This window comes from Aedes albopictus, chromosome 3 (genome assembly GCF_035046485.1).
Source record: "Aedes albopictus strain Foshan chromosome 3, AalbF5, whole genome shotgun sequence".
Taxonomy (NCBI): domain Eukaryota; kingdom Metazoa; phylum Arthropoda; class Insecta; order Diptera; family Culicidae; genus Aedes; species Aedes albopictus.
In genome coordinates, this window is record NC_085138.1 from 437,539,746 (window position 1) to 437,560,742 (window position 20,997).

Below are 20,997 nucleotides of genomic sequence, written 5' to 3' on the forward strand. Positions count from 1 at the left end.
CACCTGGAAGTTACTTCCCAGAAACCCTCCAAGAATCCCATCAGGATGTTCTCCAAAAATGTTTCCAAAAGTTTCCCCAAAAATACATCCAGCGTTTTTTTTTTCAAGAATTTCTCCAGTTTTTCCTCCTAAACTTCTGCTAAGAATTCCTCCACGAATCCGTTCAGAAATTCCTCCAGGATATATTCCAGGATGTATTCCAGAAGTTCGTCCAGCAAGTACTTCAGTAATTCCTTCGAGAATTTCCACAGGAATAACTCTACGAACTCCTCCTGGAATTACTACAGGAATTCATCTGGGAATTGTTCTGGGGAATACTCCAGAAATTCCTACAACAAATATTCAAGGAAATACTCCAAAAATTCATCTAGTAATTTCTCGAACAATTTTTCCAGGAATTCCTTCAGGATTGCCGACATGAATTGTTCCAGGAAGTAATCCAGAAATTTCTACAAGGAGTATTCCGGGAATTCCTCCATAAATTACTCAAGAAAATAAAAAATCAAAAAATAACTTCGAAAATCCTCCGGAAATTCCTCAAGTAAATCCTTCAGGAACTCCTTTAGGAACTCCCCCACGATATTCTTTCAAAAATCCTTTACAAATTACTACATGCATTCTTCTAGAAAATACTCCAATAATTCCTCCAGGATTTTCTACAGAAATTTCTTCAAGAAATACCTGGAAGAATTATTGAAGGAACTCTTTAAGGAATTCATGAAAAAAATTCAATAAATTCCTTGAGAAATTTCTAGAGAGATTCTCGGTGGAATTCTTGAAAGAAGTCTTGATGGTATTCCTGAAGTAATTCACAAAGGCATTGCAGCAGGCCTTGGAGAAATTCTTATAAGAGTTTCTGTTCGATTTCTTGAAAAATTTCTGGAAGAATTCCTGGACGGATTCTTGGGAAAATTCTTAGCAAAAGTTTTGGAGGAATGACTGGAGAAATTCTTGGAAAAAATCCTGGAGGAAGTTTTGGAGAAATTTCCGATTGGATTCTTTCAGGAATTCTTAACAGAGTTCTCGGACTAATTCCAGAACAAATTCTTGGAAAAACCCTAGGAAGAAGTCTCGAAGCAGTTCCTGGAGGAATTTTTCGGAGGAATCCCTGGAGTTGTCCCAGGAGTATTTTCTTGAGGAATTTCTGTAGGTTTACTGAAGAATTTTGGAGCTGTTCATGAAGGAATTTCTGGAAGATTTTCTGGATGAATTCACGAAAGAAATTCTTGAAACAATCCTGGGAGGTATTCCGTGAAGGGATTCTTGGCAGAAGTTAAAGAGGGACCCCTAGTGCAATTCTTGGAGAAGGTCCTGTAGGATTTTTAGAGGAATTGATACTTGCAAGAGTTCTAGGCAGATGTCTTGCAGGAATTCCTGGATGAAATCTTGGATAAATTCTTGGAGAAATTCCTTGCGGAACTATTGGTGGAATTCCTGGAGGAATTCTTGGGGGAATTCCTGGAGATATTATACGAGCAATTCCTGGAGGACCTGGTGAAATTCAAAGAAGAAATTATTAGAGAATTCTTTATGTCGATAAGCAACCCCTCCATGCGATCGACTGCGTCGTGTAACACGTCAATTCCCTAAACAGATCCTGGAGTAATTTCTGAAGGAGTTCCTGGAGTAACTTCGGGAGTTTTTTTTTCGCAATTCCTTAAGGATTTTTGGAGGAATTTCTGATGGAATCCCTGAAGGAATTCTCGGATGAAATGTTAGAGTCATCCCAGGAGTATTTTCTTGAGGAATTACTAAAGGTTTCCTGAAGGATTCTGGAGGTATTCATGAAGAAATTTCTTGAGGAATTCTTGGGTAATTTCTGTTGGACTTCCTTGAAAAATTTCTACATGAGAAATTTTTGGAGAAATGCCTGAAACTAATCTCGGATGAATCTCTGGAGTAATTTTTGGAAGAATTTCTGGAAGATTTTCAAAGGGTTTCTGGAGAAATTCTTTAAGAAATTCTTGGAGAATTCCTGGAAGAATGCTTGAAGAATTTCTTGGCAGAGGTCTATTAGGAATTCCTGGAAAAAATCTTGGAGAATACCTAAAGAGATTCTTTGAGAAATTCATGGAAGATTTTTTAGAGTAATATCTGAAGAAATTCCTGGTGGAATTCCTGAAAGATTTTTTGGAGAAGCTACACCGATATAGTAAAGAGATTCACGTGTAGAGTTGGTGGGTGGGGCTTGAAAGTCTTAACTCCAGAATAGTTTGGATGACCTAGATCACCAAGTGAATGTTGCTAAGTTATCAGAATTGTACTCTGAGGCTCTGAGTGGTGTAGATAATATTCTGCGAGCATTCGCTACAATAAAAATATTCTAAGCTTTACAGATATTGCGACCCATTCTTCAAAATACATTGGGTCCATTTGTATATCTATCTATCTATCTATCTATCTATCTATCTATCTATCTATCTATCTATCTATCTATCTATCTATCTATCTATCTATCTATCTATCTATCTATCTATCTATCTATCTATCTATCTATCTATCTATCTATCTATCTATCTATCTATCTATCTATCTATCTATCTATCTATCTATCTATCTATCTATCTATCTATCTATCTATCTATCTATCTATCTATCTATCTATCTATCTATCTATCTATCTATCTATCTATCTATCTATCTATCTATCTATCTATCTATCTATCTATCTATCTATCTATCTATCTATCTATCTATCTATCTATCTATCTATCTATCTATCTATCTATCTATCTATCTATCTATCTATCTATCTATCTATCTATCTATCTATCTATCTATCTATCTATCTATCTATCTATCTATCTATCTATCTATCTATCTATCTATCTATCTATCTATCTATCTATCTATCTATCTATCTATCTATCTATCTATCTATCTATCTATCTATCTATCTATCTATCTATCTATCTATCTATCTATCTATCTATCTATCTATCTATCTATCTATCTATCTATCTATCTATCTATCTATCTATCTATCTATCTATCTATCTATCTATCTATCTATCTATCTATCTATCTATCTATCTATCTATCTATCTATCTATCTATCTATCTATCTATCTATCTATCTATCTATCTATCTATCTATCTATCTATCTATCTATCTATCTATCTATCTATCTATCTATCTATCTATCTATCTATCTATCTATCTATCTATCTATCTATCTATCTATCTATCTATCTATCTATCTATCTATCTATCTATCACATCTTCAAAATCTCTCTCACATAACCAAATACATCATTTGCGGAAACAATCATCTATAGCACATGACTTCAACAGAGTGCATAATAAACTATAAACCATGTGACTTATCTTATACCTGCCGTATGGCTTCATTTGCCACGTGGAATTTGATAAGACTTCTCTTGCCAGTTCCCCATAAATACCAAGAACGTAACAGCATCTCCAATCAATGGTTATTGTCGTTTCGACCGTTCGAAGTTATGAACCTGTGGTTGAAGTTTTTAATTTGTTTGCACCTTCTTGGCATTAGACGTGTGCGCCGAAGCAGTTTTCAGCGGCGGCGGCGGTTATAGTCGTTTGAAGCAGTGGCGGCGGCGACGTTGGCGCCACGCCGTTCGCCCCAATCGGCGGCGGCGGCGGCGGCGTAATCGGCGTGACCATATTTTTTAGTGAAATGTTAAAAAACGATAAAAAACAATAATTTATTTCCTGTACTTAAGTACAATTTTCATCTATTATGCGTGAAAGTGTAAACGCTTGTGTAAAAGTATGTACATCACAGATTTCAATTAAAAACTATCCTTGCAAGAATTATGCTATAAGTTTTAGAGAAAATCCTTGAGCATGTTGACCAGGATATTTATAAAAGGATTCCTCTCGATAGAAATTCACAACGTCGCACTTCTCTTCTTGGGATATTTTTTTTCTAAAACTCATTTTAGCCCTTTTGTGACGGAGCGCAAAAATGGAAATCTCCATACAAATGGCTCAACTTTGGCTTTCCAGAACTCTTGAATTTCCCAACAAAACAACAATTATTTTACCTCATTTGAAAGAACTACTCTTTATCTTTCGATTTCTAGCTTTAACCTTTAACTATCTAGATAAATCGGAAATTAAAATTATGCGACAGACAAAACATTTTCATGTTTTACGGTTTTTGTCCACTTTTTGTTTACCTTATTGTAGTAAATTGCACAGGCAACGTAAACAAAAGTTTGTTTACGCACAAACAAGTATAAGTAATGGCTGAATCATTGAAACAGTTTACATCACATAAAACAAAGTCTAAACAGATGAAAAAAATATGCAAAACTGGTACCGCTCAACAGCACAATTGTGCTGGTTCGTCACGAATGGGTTAGATCAGTGCTGTCATGGTAAAATCTGATTTTTTTTGGAGTTCTGTTTGGATTCTTTTCACGAATTCCTCGAAGGATTCTATCATGCATTCCTCCAGAAAAACTCTCAAAAGGTTCTTCTGGAAGTTCCTCCAGGGGGCATCCTGGAAGATCCTCGAATATTCCTCCATGTTTGGGATCGCAAACTTCTCTAGAGATTTATAGAATCCTTCCTTCATGGATTCTTTCAGAATTTGTTTTTCCAGTGACCCTTAAAAAACCCTCCAAAGATGCTTCCATAAGTTCCTTAATAAATCACTTCAGGATTTATTTCTTGACGTTTCTCCAGGAATATCTCAAGAATATCTCTTCTTGGAATTACTGCACAGCATTCTCCAGGACATTTCTTTTGCGATTCCTTTATGAATACTTCACAAGTTCTTCTAGGAAAATTGTATCAGGGAGTTTTATTCACTAATATCATGCAGACATTGTGCAAGATTTTTTATTAAGAATCCAGAAGTATGTTCAGGAGTCCTTCCAGGGTTTGTTCCAAATCATCCTTTCACAATTCATTCGGGATTTATTCAAGGATTTTTTGGTACCTTTGTCTACAATTTCTTCATGAATTCCAGTTGAATTGCTTTCAAGGATTCCTCCAGAAACTTCTTCGTGATTTAATTCAGAAAATTCCATCTCAGGAGTTTTTTTTTCTTACCCTGTTGGGGAAATTAAACCACTGCGTCCAATTAATTGAACTTCTGTGGTGAATCTAAGGAGCTCCTTCAAGAACTTTTCCAGGAGCTTCTCCAACGATTAAATCTCATCAGGAAATTTTTAAACATTTCTATAGAAATTCTTTCAGATAACCCTCCAAGAATGACTCCTATATGTTTTATGAAATTTCATAAAATACTTCTGTAAATATCTGTGGTGTAACATCTCAAAGAATTCCCGGAGGAATTTCCAAATGAATCCCAGGAAATATTTCTGAAAGATCCGCAGGAGGCATTCCAAAGAGAAACCTTCTAGGCATTTCTTCGGTAACCCCTGACGATATTTTCCAAGGGATTCCTTGAAAGAAAATCATTGAAAAATGTTTGAGGTAATCTCTTTCTGGCATTCATGAAAAATCATTGAACTACTGAAGGAGTCTTAAGTGATATTTCAGATGGAATTCTTTATTAGGTTTTAGATGGAATCCATGAAGGAATTTCTGAAAGAGTCATTGGAGGAATTTTTGAATTAATTGTTTATCTAATTCCTGAAGATTATGTGAAAGAATCTCAAGGAATTTTCAGAAATAATTCTAGAAGGAGTTGCCAAAGAAATTTCTGGAAACTCTCCCTCAGAAACCCTTGGTGGAATTCCAGTTAGAAAAAATCCAAGACAAATCTTTTAGCAAAATTCATGGAGGATGTCCGGATAGAATTCCCGAACGAGTTCATGAACATAGTTTAAAAAGAACCCTGAAAAAGTGTCAGGAGAATAACTCTAACTTCGGCAAAGGTTCCTAAAAATTTCCAAAGGAATATAGGGTGACAATGGGTATTATCGAAAGGTTCATTCTTTTCGTCACAGGAGGTTTTTGTCTGCCAAATTTCCTGAAACTTGGCCATATAATTCAGCATAGTTGGGAATGATTTGAGACCAACTCTGAGTTCAATAGGTTTAAAAAAAAACAAAGACGAAGAGAACAAAGCGGCCGAGAATAGGTAATTTCCCCTATGTAAAACTTTCTAAGAATTGTTATTGAAAAGTTTTCTTAATTTCTTAAAGAATCTTAATGGTATCCTTGGAAGAATTGCAGGAGGAATTACTGGTGAAATACGTGAACTAGGGTATTGTACCATATGGGCAGGTGTACCTATTTTGGGCACTTGCCTCTATTACCAAGTCAATTTCAAACCGATTGATTTGAATTTTTGTACAGAGTTAGATACTGTAGGTGCCTAGCTCTATACAAAAATTCAAATAAATCGGTTTTAAATTGACTTAGTTATAGAGGCAAGTACCCAAAAGGTACACCTGCCCAAGTGGTACAAGACCCTATATGATTTTTTTTTTCAGAAATCGCTGAAAGAATATCTACTGGAATCACAAAACAAAATCATGGAAGAATTTCTGAAGAATGTCCTGGAGACACTCCATAAAGAAATTTATAGAAGAAGCCCTAAAAGAATTTTCAGAGTATCCGATAGAGGCATTCCTCAAGGAACCCTGGGATTGGGTGTAAATAACTTCTGGAGTTATTTCTGAAGGACGAACGTCCATAAGTTACGCCTCGCTTTGAGGAGCGTTTGAGGTTCCGAAGAATGTAATAATTTCAGAGGAGTCCTACACACTTAAATTCAGAAATTGATCTCGGTAAGCGGTTTACCGAAAATCCAACAGCGAAAATATTTACTGATTCTCGGTAAAAATTTTACCGCGATTTCGGTAAACCGTTACCGAGTCTCGGTGAACTTTGCCGAGATCTCGGTAAAAAGTTGGATTACCGAGATCTCGGCAAAGTTTCAACGACATCTCGGTAAAACTTTTACCGAGATTCAGAAAAAAATATTACCGGATTCTCGGCTGTTGGATTCTCGGCAATCCGTTTGCTGAGGTCGGCGAATTAATTTAAGTGTGTATACAAAAAGTGTACCATATAAGGAAGAGGGAGGGGGTATGGTACTGAAAATGGACATTTTTGCGTGACCTTATCGATGGAATTTCTTCATAGAAATTCTTTGGAAAATTTATGGAGGAACTTAAAACATCTCTAAAAAATAATTCTGAAGGAACATTAGATTTTTTTTTTTTTGAAGAATTCTTGAAGAAATTCCTGAAAGTATTCTGGACTTTTTATTTTCAAAAAATAAAACGCTGTTAGATTGTTAGGAATCCATGGGTGGTTTTCTGAAAGAATTCCTGGAGAAATTTTCTGAAATAATCCATGGGGGAGTTTCTTAAGCATGGAGTTTTTTAGAAGAACTCATGGTGAAATTTCTGGAGGGTCCTCTAGGAATTTCTGAAGATTGAATGGAATATATGCCTTCAAGAATGTCATTCGTAAATTGCCATGAAAATCTTCCAAGAGATAAACAAAGAATATGTAGGAGGAAGGAGGATGTGTTTGTGAACCTTATTAGATAACCGCAAAGAATTTTGTTGATAATTCGTTATGGTGCACAAAAGAAACTCGCTTTGTACTTAAAATAGGATAGTTGAGGATCTTCAAAATATTGCTGTTAGAAATCACTAAAGTAAATCACATAAAAATGTTACAAAAGATAGACAAGAAGAACTTCAGAAAAATACATATGCAAAAGAAAAAAACAATAGAAACTGTTTAAAAATTGATATTAGGTTTAAATAGGTGATTTGTGAAGTGTTGGCGAAAAACAACATTGTCAAGCAGACGTGCATTTCTACAGCGAATGTTTGTGTTTGATGTCCTGTCGGGCCACGTCGACTGCGCAGACATACTTGAGAAGCTTCGATTCAATGCCCCGTCCCGAGAAACTCGTCAGCCAGATTTTTTTCGCCGTTCGTTTCACCGCACTACATACGGAATGAACAACCCTCTAGACGTTTGTTGTACACGCTTCAATGAAGTAGCCTCAATGTTTGACTTTGGAATTTCGAAGAATGTTTTTAAGTTAAGAATTAGTAGATAAGTTAATTTTGTCTGTGCGATATTTTTATTATGTCGAAGATAAATAAAAAAAAATAAATAAATAAATAAAAAATTTCTCATCGGCGCGGGAAATTTTGTTCGGCGGCGTGGAAAAATATGAACAGCGGCGCGCCGAGTCAATTTAACTGGCGGCGGCGGCGTGGAAAAATCGTCGGCGACGGCGGCGCGGCGCGGCGGCGCACACGTCTACTTGGCATAGCATGTAGTCATCAAGTGCGAGGTTAGAGTTCTTTAATTTAGTGCTTATTTTGAAATCTAATCGCCCCGTTATCTTCCAGGATCTATCGTATGCTACTTGCGACTCCGTTCCGATCTTGACGAATCACTTCAATCCCAACTGAGAAAGTGCAGCTACGTCGTTGTGTGCGATGACTTTTGCGAACGAAGAAAGCCCTTCCAACCGTACACTGGAGATAAATTGTCCCAGCTTAAGCAGATGGCACCCCACGCGAAGCTTTTGCTTTCGATTCCACTGAGCGTGAATCCCTTCGAACTCCGTGTGGATGAAGGCAGTGAGCAGTTGTGTCACGAAATAGAACATTGTGTGCGGGATGATCTGTACGATGGAGTGGATTTGGATTTTAATGCATTCGTGTTGGATTTCGCCGATCAGGTGGGTAGAAAAGACTCTCAGGTTATTTGATATTAATTCTGTTTCTTAACTCATCAGATCATCTTCAGTCAGTTTTTGGAACGGCTAAGGCAACGGCTAAAATCCAAAATCATCATTTCCTTATCGCTGGATGTACAACGCTTTACAACCGGGCCGTTGGCCAATTCCATTATCCAGTATGCCGATTTCGTCGTGACATCCAGGGATGACTCTTTCACTGACGGCAATCAAGATGATGGGGAGTTTCTTATTAGACAGTATTCCGATGCAGCGATCGATCGCTTAGTGGCAGGAGGTTTTCCTCCGGAGAAAATTGTTTTGGGGCTGCAAACAGCCGGAATTGTAACGAATCCTTCGGAGCGACACGAGTTTCCTTTGAAAAGGTGTGCTATCATAGGATTGATACCGTACAGTCAGGTAATTGGAAGAAGTTCAAATAAATTCTGGTCTTTTATTAGAGTAATAAAAATATTTCCCAATTCAAGGTTTGTGAGCTGCGTGATCAAAGTAAGAGTTTCTGCAGTTGGAATAGCGATCGTCGGTGTCTACTCTTTGATGGACAATCAAAACTGATCTACGATAACAAGGACGCGGCAAAGCAACGAGCTCATCAATGCATCAAGCATGGTTTGAAAGGAGTATCCATCTTATTGCATTACGATGATAGCACGGGATTGTGTGGTGACAAGAAATACCCGTTATTGAATGCCGTAGATGAAATTCTATCAGCACAACACGATGATGAACATTCGCGTGAAGAAAAGAGTAAAACAAACATTGTAAACCATCACAATAGCCACAGTCTCAACGATGAAATTAACCGCTTAGAATCGGCCATTGAACATTTGGAAAAGTCATCCAATCTATTCGAGAAAATTGCAAACCTTCTGCTACGCGCTCTATATAAGTTAGTAGATGTAGTGATATCGTTCATGAATACGAAAACTGGAGATGGTAGTTCCAGTGCACGGGATGTACCGGAACCAATACCGGAACCGAAGAATCCAACTGTTGACGAAGGCAATGGAGACGGGTTCAATCCAGGAACCAATAATGATAGTTTCGAGTTGATTGACAAAGAAGTCGATAAAATAGCTGAGGAGCATCACATTGCAGATACTGGAACGAGTGAAATCAAGAAACACGAAGAAACAGATGCAGTTCATTCATTGATGGATACCTTGGAAGGTCATTTTCACCCAGCTCCGGAAAATCATGATACTGGGATAAAACTTCCAGTAGCTCCTAAAACATTTATATAGTACTGCTAACTCAAATCAGAAAATGCTGCTTTGAACTGCTTAGGTATAAGACAAATATCAGTGTCATAGCCACGGACGGGGGGTGGGGTTTGAGGGTTAAACCCCCCCCCCCCCCCGACCCAAAATTTTTGGAACAAATTTTCAGTATAAAACACCCTTTGACGAAAAAAATTTTCGACTGCGCCGCTGTTTGAACACTAGGGGAACCAACGTATTTTGGACACAGCGTTACGCCGATATATTTTGGACACTTCCATTTGTTTTTGTCGTAAGTGTCCAAAAAAAATTGGCGCGTTGCTGTGTCCAAAATACGTCTACGTCTCCAATTTCATGTACTTCACCTCATTGTTCATTGTTGTTTACGTCAAATAGAAAAAGTTTTCATTGATCGTCGAAAACCCCTCCCAGAGTAAATTTCTGGCTACGCCACTGGCCACTGACAAGTACATATTAAGAAGTAAAATATTTAGTATTGCTCCTTTGAGCTCTATGCATGACATCTTGGTAACAAAACGATCGATTATAATAAAACTTTGCGAACATATTCTGTATAGGGTCATGTACCATTTGGGCAGGTGTACCTATTTTGGGCACTTGAAGCTATAACTAAGTCAATTGCAAACCGATTGACTTGAAATTTTGTATAGATTTAGGCACATACAGTATCTAACACTGTACAAAAATGCCCAAATGGTACAAGACCCTAAGTGTAATTTAAGTTTAATGCCAATAAATCTATGTCAATTTGAAAAATAAAAGTACTCAAGACTGCAACAAGGCTAACCCTCTAATACCCAAATTTTTGATTTTGATATAAATATCATTTTTCGTCATCTAAAATCGTTTCAAACATCTTTTAGAAGATGATTCTTTTTAATTCTGGATTTTGTGAATTTCGGTTTATGATTTTTCTAATTTTTATTTTTGAACATCCCGACACTTTTATATTTTTCCTGGAAGCCTATTTGGGAGACGGATTTTTTGAGACGAAAACATTTTGAGATTTTATGATTATTGTTGAATTATTTTTATTTTTATTTTTTTTCATAGCAAACTTTATTTTCCATGTAATTTTAAGGAAAATAATTTTAGAGTGTATTCGATTCCCTTAAAATATTTTACTATGATAGTATGATTTAGGAAAAACTTAAAATATGTTAATTGTTGCGATTCAATACAAAATATACAATGACTTCTAAAAGGTGACTAAAACATCAATTTTACAATGATTTTTAAAAAATGTTAATACGATTTAGAAGACACCAAAAATCATTTTGAGATATACAGAATTGTCCCAAATATCAGCCAAAAATATAAAAAAATTAATTATCCGCGAAACAAAAATTACAAAAATGCTCAAACTATACCCCGTCTAAAGGCGGGATTGGGTATTAGAGGGTTAAGTATTTAGTGTTTAAGTGTTATTGTTTAGTGTTTAAGGATTTAGTATTTAGAGTGATTAAGATTAAGAAAGTATTATGCGGTGTTTTTGTTCAACCCTCGTCGGGGTAATTTGGCCAACAATTTTAAATTTTATTTTTCTAATTATGGAATTAATTTACTTCGTTCTAATGTTTCAATCGCTCCAATATCAGATCAGTATTAGAGCTGTAAGGTGAATTTGCTAAAATTACAAGATTTTAGGTGATTTCCCAGTAGTGCTCAAATTGCCCCATTGGTCAAATTACCCCTACTACCCCTAAGCGTAATTATTGATCTACTGGAGCATTATGAATGGAATTTATGCTTACACAGCCTGTTGCTATGTGTTGTCAAGTGGTGAGTTCGTTGTAAGTTTGAGGATATTCAAGAATTTTCTAGCGTATAGGTCATCGGATCTACCAATGATCTTAAAGGTTCTCCAAGAACTCCCTTAAGTATAGGTCATCGTATCTACGAGGACTACTAGTTGTATCTAAGAGCATTAAGAATGAGGTATATACTCACACAACCCCAGGCATCTATGTTCTACAGGGTATGAAAAACGGATCACGCCGAAAAACAAACGCTTTGTCCTAAGCGATGCATGTTGGTAACAAAGGCGCTCCGTAACAAAGGCGATGAGAGTAATAAAACAAGGATCGCTTGCCGTGCGTGTGCTGATATTTCGGCTTTTCTGCTGAAATTTTCGACCCACATGATCGAATTCATAAGCATTTGGACGAAATAAGACTCTTGGAAACCTCAGAGTTGAGTTTCAGTTATAAAACAATGCGAAAATCACGAAGTGAATAGAACGAGACAAATATTCCTTCCGTTTTTGTTGTGAACAAACTCGGAAGCGATTTTGTCATTATCTGCTAACGAAAAAACAAAGCGTTGTTGCCGTGCCTTCTTTGTTGCCTATTTTTCGCTTGCGGTGGCATATTCTGCGTACACTGATGTTCTATCAAGTGTTGAGTTCTATTGTTGAATAGGAATATCTGAGAATTTCCTGGAGTTAAGGCCATCTGATCTACAAGTGTAATCAGTTATCTATTGGAGCATTTTGAATGAAATATATGCTTACACAGCCTCATGTAGCTATGTGCTATCAAGTGAAGAGTTCATTGTCAGCTTGAGGATCTCCAAGAACTTCTCTGAGTATAGGTCATCGGATCTACTAACGTATTTAATTGTGTCTAAGAGATTTACGACTAAGAATCATATTCACTGAATGTTCACTGCTGAAACGCCCGGAAACGCTTTGAAACGCTTCTGAGACCCCTTTGAAACCTACGATAAATTCACCTGCGAGCCGCTGAAACCCCCTAAAACTCCCCTGAAACCTCCTAGAACGCCCTAAAACGCATACAAACTCCCTGAAACGTCTTGAAACGCTTTGAAATGCCTTCAAAACCCCTTTTAAGCCTCCGTGAAATTTACCTGAAGCCCCTAAAATTCCTGTGAAACCTGAAACGCCCTGAAACGCATTAAAACGCCTTGAAAAGCTTTGAAACGTGTTCTGCACTTAAGGTGCAGCAATTTGATTCGAAAATTCTTTAGTGATTCCGTCCAAATATTCTTCAAATATTTCAAAGCAAGGATTTCCTTTAAAAATGCCGCAGATCAATAACTTTTTTCAGACAACTATATAAAAATTATTTTTACATTTCAATGTTTTTTTTCGGAAATTCTTTTTTTTGTGAATATCATCGGCCATTGCATTGGAAATTCAGAAAATCCCAATTGGGCTTGGTCAAAAAATTAACAAAGGAATTGCGTTTTCAAAAGAAGAGCCGAAGATATTTGAAAAAAGAATTGTCAATGCCAAATCAATTTGCGTAAGAATTCTCGAAAAGATCCTATAAAAATTAAAAAAAAATCCCGAAAACTTCCTTAGAAATTTGTAAAGGAATTGTTGGTTGAATTACATTAGAACTTTCTTAAAGAGTTGTCAAAAAAACTACATATGTATAATAAACTAGCAGTCCCTGCAAACGTCGTCCTGCCTGCCTACTCTGTTTTATGACATCCGGTTCCATGAAGAAATGCCCCTCAAAATGGAATTTCAGATTTTCCCGTTTTTCTTGCCTTCCCGGTCACTTTTTCTAATTATTTTTTCGTACGAACACGTCGGAGCCCTGGCGGAAGGCAACAGTGAAAGAATCAAGCCGATCTGTTAACCCGTTCCCGAGCCTATTCGTGACATACAAACACCATTTAATTTTTATTTATATAGATAGATAACAAAGGAATTCTTGAAAAAAAAATTAAGTCGAAACATATATTGCAAAATTCGTTCCAAAGGAGCTTTTGTAAAAATTTCCATATAAAAAGTCAATGCCAGTGAAATTCTTAAAGGAATTTTTGAAGAAATCATAAAAGGAGTTTCTGAATAAATTAAAAGAACTCCGAAAATAATTACCGAACGAATTTCCAAGAACATTCAAAATGAATGTCCGAAAGAAATCTGAAAGTACTTGCGAAGATTTGTTTTTCAAAGCATGTTCCAAAGGAAACTTCCAAAAAATTTGCTATAAAAATTTCAGAAGAAATTACCGAAAAAAATACCGGAGGAGTTCCCCCAGAAATATTCGAACATGTGTGTGTGTGTGTATATACAATTCAACTCCCACTGTCCGGCAGTGGTATTATGGAAGAAAGATGTCTGCAGTTGTATGTATGATTTTTTTCTGAATTTCACACTACAATCTGAAGTCATCTTTAGCCCGGGAGTTGAAAGGTGATAGCTCTGTTGGGATCCAGTGACCCGTTTCAGAATGTCTGGTTACTCACGTCCATTCCGAGGTCACTTTCACTTACAACAAGCCCCGCATATGTGCATTACCGTTATCAAATGGATAATGATATTGCAAACACACTTCCTGCTTCAAAGGTAATCTTCGAAACTGGCACGTATTTAGTTCCATTCGTAGTAGTAATGATCAGAACAATCTCACCGAAAACCATCCAAGGTAGCGCTGCCATCTCCATGGAAACGTCGTAACAGCGCAGTCAGGATTGCTCCTCGCCGTGCTTCCGTCACGCAAGCATCCGTCATCAATCGTAGAACAAAGGTCGCAACATCGCTCATAGAATCGGATATGAGACAACACTGTTTTCTGGTACCTATCGCGCATCACTTATGGTGTGTCACATCAACCACACGTGAACAAAAACACAAAAAATCAGGAGTCATTCAAAGTCACACCACAATCATTCATTTCACAACCGACAAACTACCGGATGGCAAACGCTGATACGACTACAAATTTCGACACTCTCGAACCGATTTTCGGCACCGTTTGTGAGCAGCGGCATGCAATCACGTACCCTCCGGATGGGGTAGTGTGTGGCGTACCCAGCTGAACAGCTAGCAACGCGGGACTAAATTCATAATCCTTCACAATTCTCTTTAATTTCAATAAACCACTTTCCAATAACTTTCCATTAAAATCAAATCAGAACAAACACTTTTTCACCCGCGGAAAACTATTCGGATGGCGTAGCACCGGCCGAACCGTCCGCCTAATCGCGAAAAAGACAAAAAAAACTGGCGAACGCGAATGGAATGTCTCCCAGAAATATTCGAACATGTCTGTAAAAGATTTGTCTGTTACATTTTCAATGGAATTGCTGATGAACTTCTCAAAGAAATTTTCTAAGCATACATCTGAATGGCCGAAGATATTCCGAAAGAAACTGTCCCGGAAATTTTTTTTAAAAATTACTGAAGAAATCTTGAATAAATTGTCTAACGAATTCTCAAAGGAATAATAGAAGTGATTCATAAAAGAATTGCCGAATGAGTTTTCAAAGGATGTGACTGCATTCCGAATAACATGGATTGAGAAATTAAAAAATACATTTCTAAAGAAAGCGTTTAAACTGTTTTGACCAAATTTGGAGCATTTTCCCATAGTTTTCATAGGGTGACGCTGGAACAAATGGCCGGTGTTCTGCTAAACCGAACTAAGCGCCAAAAACTTTATTCCGAGATAATTAAGCTTAAAGTTCAACCACTCAGAAATAAACAACAGCTAAGATTATTTGAAACTTTTTCGCACACATGTAACTCACAAGTCTTTATTAACCATCAGAGATGAAGATTACATGTAAATTATTTGAAATAATTGATATAATAACATATAATTTCTCAGTACTTTGCACTCAGTTCACTCTGGCTGAACAAAAACATTGAGATATGGTTTATAGTTCAGTGTGGCTGACTGTGTTTCTTTGTTTCAGAGAAAACCAGTCGGATTGTGAAAAAAATCTCGATTTTTCGGTATCTATGAAATTGAAATCGATATCACTCACAATCCTTTACATGAATCAGAGAGGAGACGTATAGTATGGTAGCAAAGAGGTCTCAAAATAGTTTGAAATATGAACTGCGGATGCGCTCCCAGCCCAGCTCAGCTCTTCCCACCCATATATTTTTTTTTTTTTTTTCATAGGCGGTGCATGTGTGCAGGCACAGAGCAAGAGTGATTATGTTAAATGATGTCCATGCATGTCCTGACGTCCTGCCATGTGAAAGTGGGGCAATTTGTGTGCTTCAAATTTATGCTGGTCGAAGAAAACCATTAAAATGTTCTGCCAAAGTGAACTAAGCACAAAAAAGTTTTCGAAAATATGAAAGAGATTCTAACTTGGATCTTTTAAGTGATAACCAAGCGCGTTACCTCTAGGTCATTTTACCTAGCTGAAGGTCAGTCGTTATGTCTTAATCAAGTTTTAGACTTTCTTCTCAAGGACGGTTTTCGTGAAAACGCCATTTTTCGATCAGCCAAAGTGAACCAAGTGTATGATTATTTTTTAAGCTATATTATTCTAATTTGCCTTGTTGTTCAATTACGGCTTCTGGGTTTAATTATCAGTATGAGGTGTATCGACATAACGCATGTATTTAAAACCAGTTGAGTTTTGTATTGTTGAGAATAAATTGATTTATAAATGCAGTGGATTTGGTTCGGTCTGGCTGAATGTGATTTGGAAAAATGGCGATCAACGCCATCGAAACATAATTGGATCCTCCAACACCCGTATTTTTAATTACCTGTTAAATTCTCTCACAGATTGTTACTATGAGTCGATTAGAACTTGAAATGTTCATCATCTGGACCAAAACTAAAATATTTCGCTGATTTTATGGAATGGTTAACAGTTCACTCTGGTTGGATGCAATTTAATTTTCTGTATGTTCTGCTAAACTGAAATTTTGAATTTACTCCACGAAGAGCTGTCAGAATTACTGGATTTTTGTTGGAAGTAAGTGTAAGCAAGAACATCAGCAGCGGTGCGGAAACAGAGTAGGCGTGGAGATGGGCTATTATATTTGATTTTTTCCAATCAGATGTCATTCGTGTAATAATCGTAGTGCAACAAATACAACATTTTTGTTCTTCCCAATTCAACGAAACCTGGTTTTATTTCCTAGATTTCAACAGGTTGTGGGTCCAGTCGACAGTGTTTTGTGAACGAAGTGATGAATTTATCGATCGGAAAGCCCTTGCAGTGGAAGTGTTTCAAAAACAGACGAGGAGCTCAGAGGAACAGCGCCTGTGCTATGCTTGCGGAAGTGCTAACCACGTGATGCGTAACTGTGAGCTGCTAAAGAAAGTGCGGAATGAGTCATCCAGAGTTCCAGTGAAGCCGAAAATGCGTTCCGCAGTAGCGATTGAGGAGGAAGTTTTTCACGGAAGCGTATGCTTTGCAGCGTTTAAGGAGGAGACGCATGGTGGATGGTATTTAGATTCAGGAGCTTCGAGTCTGCTGAACGATACTACGAGAATGGAGAAACAAAACGTTATCCTGGCTAATGGTAAGAATGTACTCTGTGATACAAAGGGGAAAATTACTGTACATGCGGATAATGGAAAGGGATGCTCTGTTACAGTAGCGCTACAGGACGTCATTGTGGTTCCCGGATTGTCGGTTAATCTAGTGTCAGTACCGGCAATCACTAAACACGGTTTTACAGTTGTTTTTAGTGCCAATGAATGCCATATCATGAAAGGAGATTCAATAATTGTGGTAGGAAGGAAAGAAGGAAATCTTTATCGATTGAATGTGTAAGTGTTGAAATTGTATAAGTTAACGCTGTAAAGAAAATTGGAAAATAGGAAAGCTTCTGTTCTTGAGGAGGAGTGTTGGAAGTAAGTGTAATAATCGTAGTGCAACAAATACAACATTTTTGTTCTTCCCAATTCAACGAAACCTGGTTTTATTTCCTAGATTACAACAATTTTTACATGGAAGGTAGATCATCATATTTTTCATCTAATGGGAAAGAAAACACAGTTTTTCAAAAAATGGTCTTTGGTTCGGTTTAGCAGAACTCCGACCAAATCGTTTTATTGCTTTAACTTTTTTGTTTCACATTTCTCGTCAAAGTAGTCAAAGAACCACTTTTGGAGCTTCCAAAAACGCGCTCTACCGTTCAAAAGATATTGATGATTTTCTAGAAAAAATAGGCACCTTCAAGTATTTTTTACTTGAGTTACAAAAATAACACCCTTCTTATTTTTTGATATGTTTTATAACAACATTTCTTCTTTTGAATGCGGGCAAAAGATATTTTTTATGTTTGCCCCAACCCATCATATCACCTTTTCAAAAAACTATGATTTTTTAAGAAAAACACCTGTAACTATTGAACCAAAAGAGATAACGATCATCTCAGCGCACAAAACGACGCGTCTTCAAATGCTCTACAAGTGTTTCTCGGGCGACTTTGATGAAAAATCAAAACTGAAAAAATTAATGCCAGAAAACCGATTTTTCTTGAACAACCCTAAGCTAATTCAGAAAAAATATCTGTAGATCGATCAATTTTAAAGCTACATAAAAACTGTCTTCAGCAAACTTGATCAAAATTGATAGATTTACAACTTTTCCGAAGAATGTATATAGTTATTCTTGCAAATAGAAAAGTTTGGTTTCCAATTTCTTTGAAAAAATGGACCACCCCAATTTTCATGTACATTGAAAAGAAGACCTTATTTTTAGGAACAACTTTGAAGAATACCATATTTGTCTAAAAAATCATTTGAAGGCGCTGAATGCATCTTTCCTCGTTAATCTGGTTCGTGGACCATTGTGCAATGGCTTCGTGCCGTGTGCCCAAATATGCAAGGATAGGGACGGTGGCATCTTGACGGACGGTCGTGAGGTGATCGAAAGGTGGAAGCAGCACTTCGATGAACAGCTCGCGTGGTGAACGTAGTCACGGGAGATCACAACAACGGAGGAAACGACTACGCCAGTGCAGCAGAGGACAGAAATGATCCAACTACCACGCTGAAGAATGTTAACGAAGCTGTACCTAGGGTTTGACTCTAAGCATAAAGTGTTATGTTCGGGAGAACATAGGGAGCGTTGAGTTTGATAAGAAGTTAGATTCGGGGAGTGATAGCGGAAAGAACTATAATAAACATGTGTGTCAAAGATTGGATTGTTCTAAACTGTAAGAACTTGGTATCCCAAAATATTCCAGATTCCCAAAGCGATTCACTAGCTCAAAACCAACAAGGCAGCTGGTAAGGATAATATCGCAACTGAACTCAACAAGATGGGCCCAGAAAAGTTGCGCACTAGCATGCATCGGATATCTTTGATGATTATAACCGGATGTGTCAAAACAGAACCATATGGGCTAAATAATAATATATCCATAACCCTTTGGCAAAGCATGCATAAATTACTCTCGATTGAATGGATGCTTAACGCCAATTGATGCATTCCAATCATAATATTTGAAATAATTAAAAATAAATCATCATCAACGGTGCTAACGTCATAGACGCCTTCGTTCAGCTACCAGAAGTGCAATAAACCACGTCATACAAATTATCGAAATGAAGCAAACTGTACCAACTCTTCAAGTACGTGATGCGAGCGACGACGACCATCGAGCTACAACAAGCACCATCAGCGCCGATAGCGGAAACAACTTTCCAGAGTTTATGCAAAAACTTTCCCACACCAAATGATAACTGCGACGATGGAAACGCTTGTGTAACGCCACCAACAACAACAACGGCAACAAACAGAATATATATCGGGTGGTGTGGTGAAGTGATGGTTTAAGTAACAACTTTTCCGCTTTGAACAAGCCGGCTGAGAGGAACGAATAATGCAGACCGGCTTATACCTAGAAGCTAGTATCCGTTGTCAGATGAGCTGAACGCGTTATGAACCTTGAAAATGTAACTTGAGGGCAAGAATAAGTTCTTCCGAAAGGATAGGTAAACTCTTACGAGTAGGTAATTTTTCTTGAAATTGAAATATTCTGGATCAAAATTTAATCATCACTCAAAGGCGCATGTAAACCAACCTCACCTTATTCTAGAACAAAAAAGCATTCTCTATTCAAATGAAACAAAGATACACAACGTACAGCATCTAACAACATGTATTTATATTATGAACATCGTAAACAATAAAACAAGTAACTAATGCTATTTTCCCAATGGAAGTATGCTCGTATCTACCGGCAAGCCTCCCAATCCACCTCCTCCCGACGCACCACCAAACAGCCCAAGATCCAGACCAGTCACTCGTTTTATCAGATCACTAATCGTTTTGAGCAACGCTTCCAAAACCCCTAACCTCTCGTTGAGCTGATCCATATTGTTCTGATTATTGGTGATGGCACCACTGCTACCTCCGAACGTTCTATCGGTATCGTTCAGCACAACCACCACATTTCCCATAGAATCGTTTAACTTTTTCAACCCCTCCAAAGCCTCCTGAAGGGTAGTATTTCCGGACAGATTCAACAGCTTCTTCAGCGCCTCCAGCTGATCGCCATAGTTGCAACGCCGTTTCGGTGGCGGAAGGTGATCGGTCGGGAAGGGTATCGGCACCGGTAGGAACTGCGTGTCGTTGGTGATCTGAACGGGACCGGTAAACGTGCAGGCAGTTTCGTTACAAAGAATTCGCAGGAATGGAATGCATGTGCCATTCATCCGATCGAATAGTTGCCCTTGAGGACACTGGTGAAGAACATAACTACGAAAAAAAAGTATTTCAAAACAACGGTGATGATTTTGAATCGGGATTGATCAACTGGAACTTACTCTCCATTGACACAGCTGAAGAACTGCGATCGATCACGCGGATTCGGAATAAATCCATCGAAGTCGCAAGGCTCCTTCTCTTCCAGCAGGATTGATAACTTTTTCAGCAGTGGAAACGATCCTTCGCCACAGACGTTGTTGTAGTCATCGCGATCGAGTTGAAGAATAGCTCCAAACAGGTTCAGGCAGCGTACCGTGCTGGAGATGTTTTGCAGGAAACTCACGTCAATTGGGCAACCCTTTCAAAATAATAATGAAAATTGTCTCTGTTATTTCTTTCACAATGTTAGCATTTTTCACTAATACATACTATCACCGGTGCAAGCGGCACATCGAGAGCGATTTTCCGGGAGCTCAAACCTTGTGCTATGAGATTCTGTACAACCGCAGTTAGTGGACAGTTTACGACGTCAACAACGTCGTTCAAGGTGTTGACTAGAGTTGATCCCAGATTCGGGTTTTCTATCCTGACGCTGATAATGTAGCCTCCACCGATTGCCTCGCGCAGTTGACGTAGGCAGCAATTGTAGGTCGTCTAGAAGAATTAGAAAGAAAATGGAAGCTTTGAATAATGCTAAGGTTTTAGAACAATTTCTTTCTTCTTGTTATTTG

The 20,997-nt window shown here is 37.6% G+C and overlaps 1 protein-coding gene across 1 annotated transcript; it reads left to right on the forward strand.

Moving 5' to 3' along the window:
* Positions 1 to 3,459: 3,459 nt before the first annotated feature.
* LOC115268207 (uncharacterized) lies at positions 3,460 to 19,296 on the forward strand. Its single transcript, XM_029876264.1, has 8 exons — positions 3,460 to 3,487; positions 4,538 to 4,541; positions 8,185 to 8,222; positions 8,281 to 8,615; positions 8,673 to 9,032; positions 9,101 to 9,803; positions 16,743 to 17,126; positions 19,190 to 19,296. The coding sequence occupies exons 1-8, from the start codon at positions 3,460 to 3,462 to the stop codon at positions 19,294 to 19,296; spliced, it is 1,959 nt and encodes a 652-aa protein (XP_029732124.1).
* Positions 19,297 to 20,997: the final 1,701 nt, after the last annotated feature.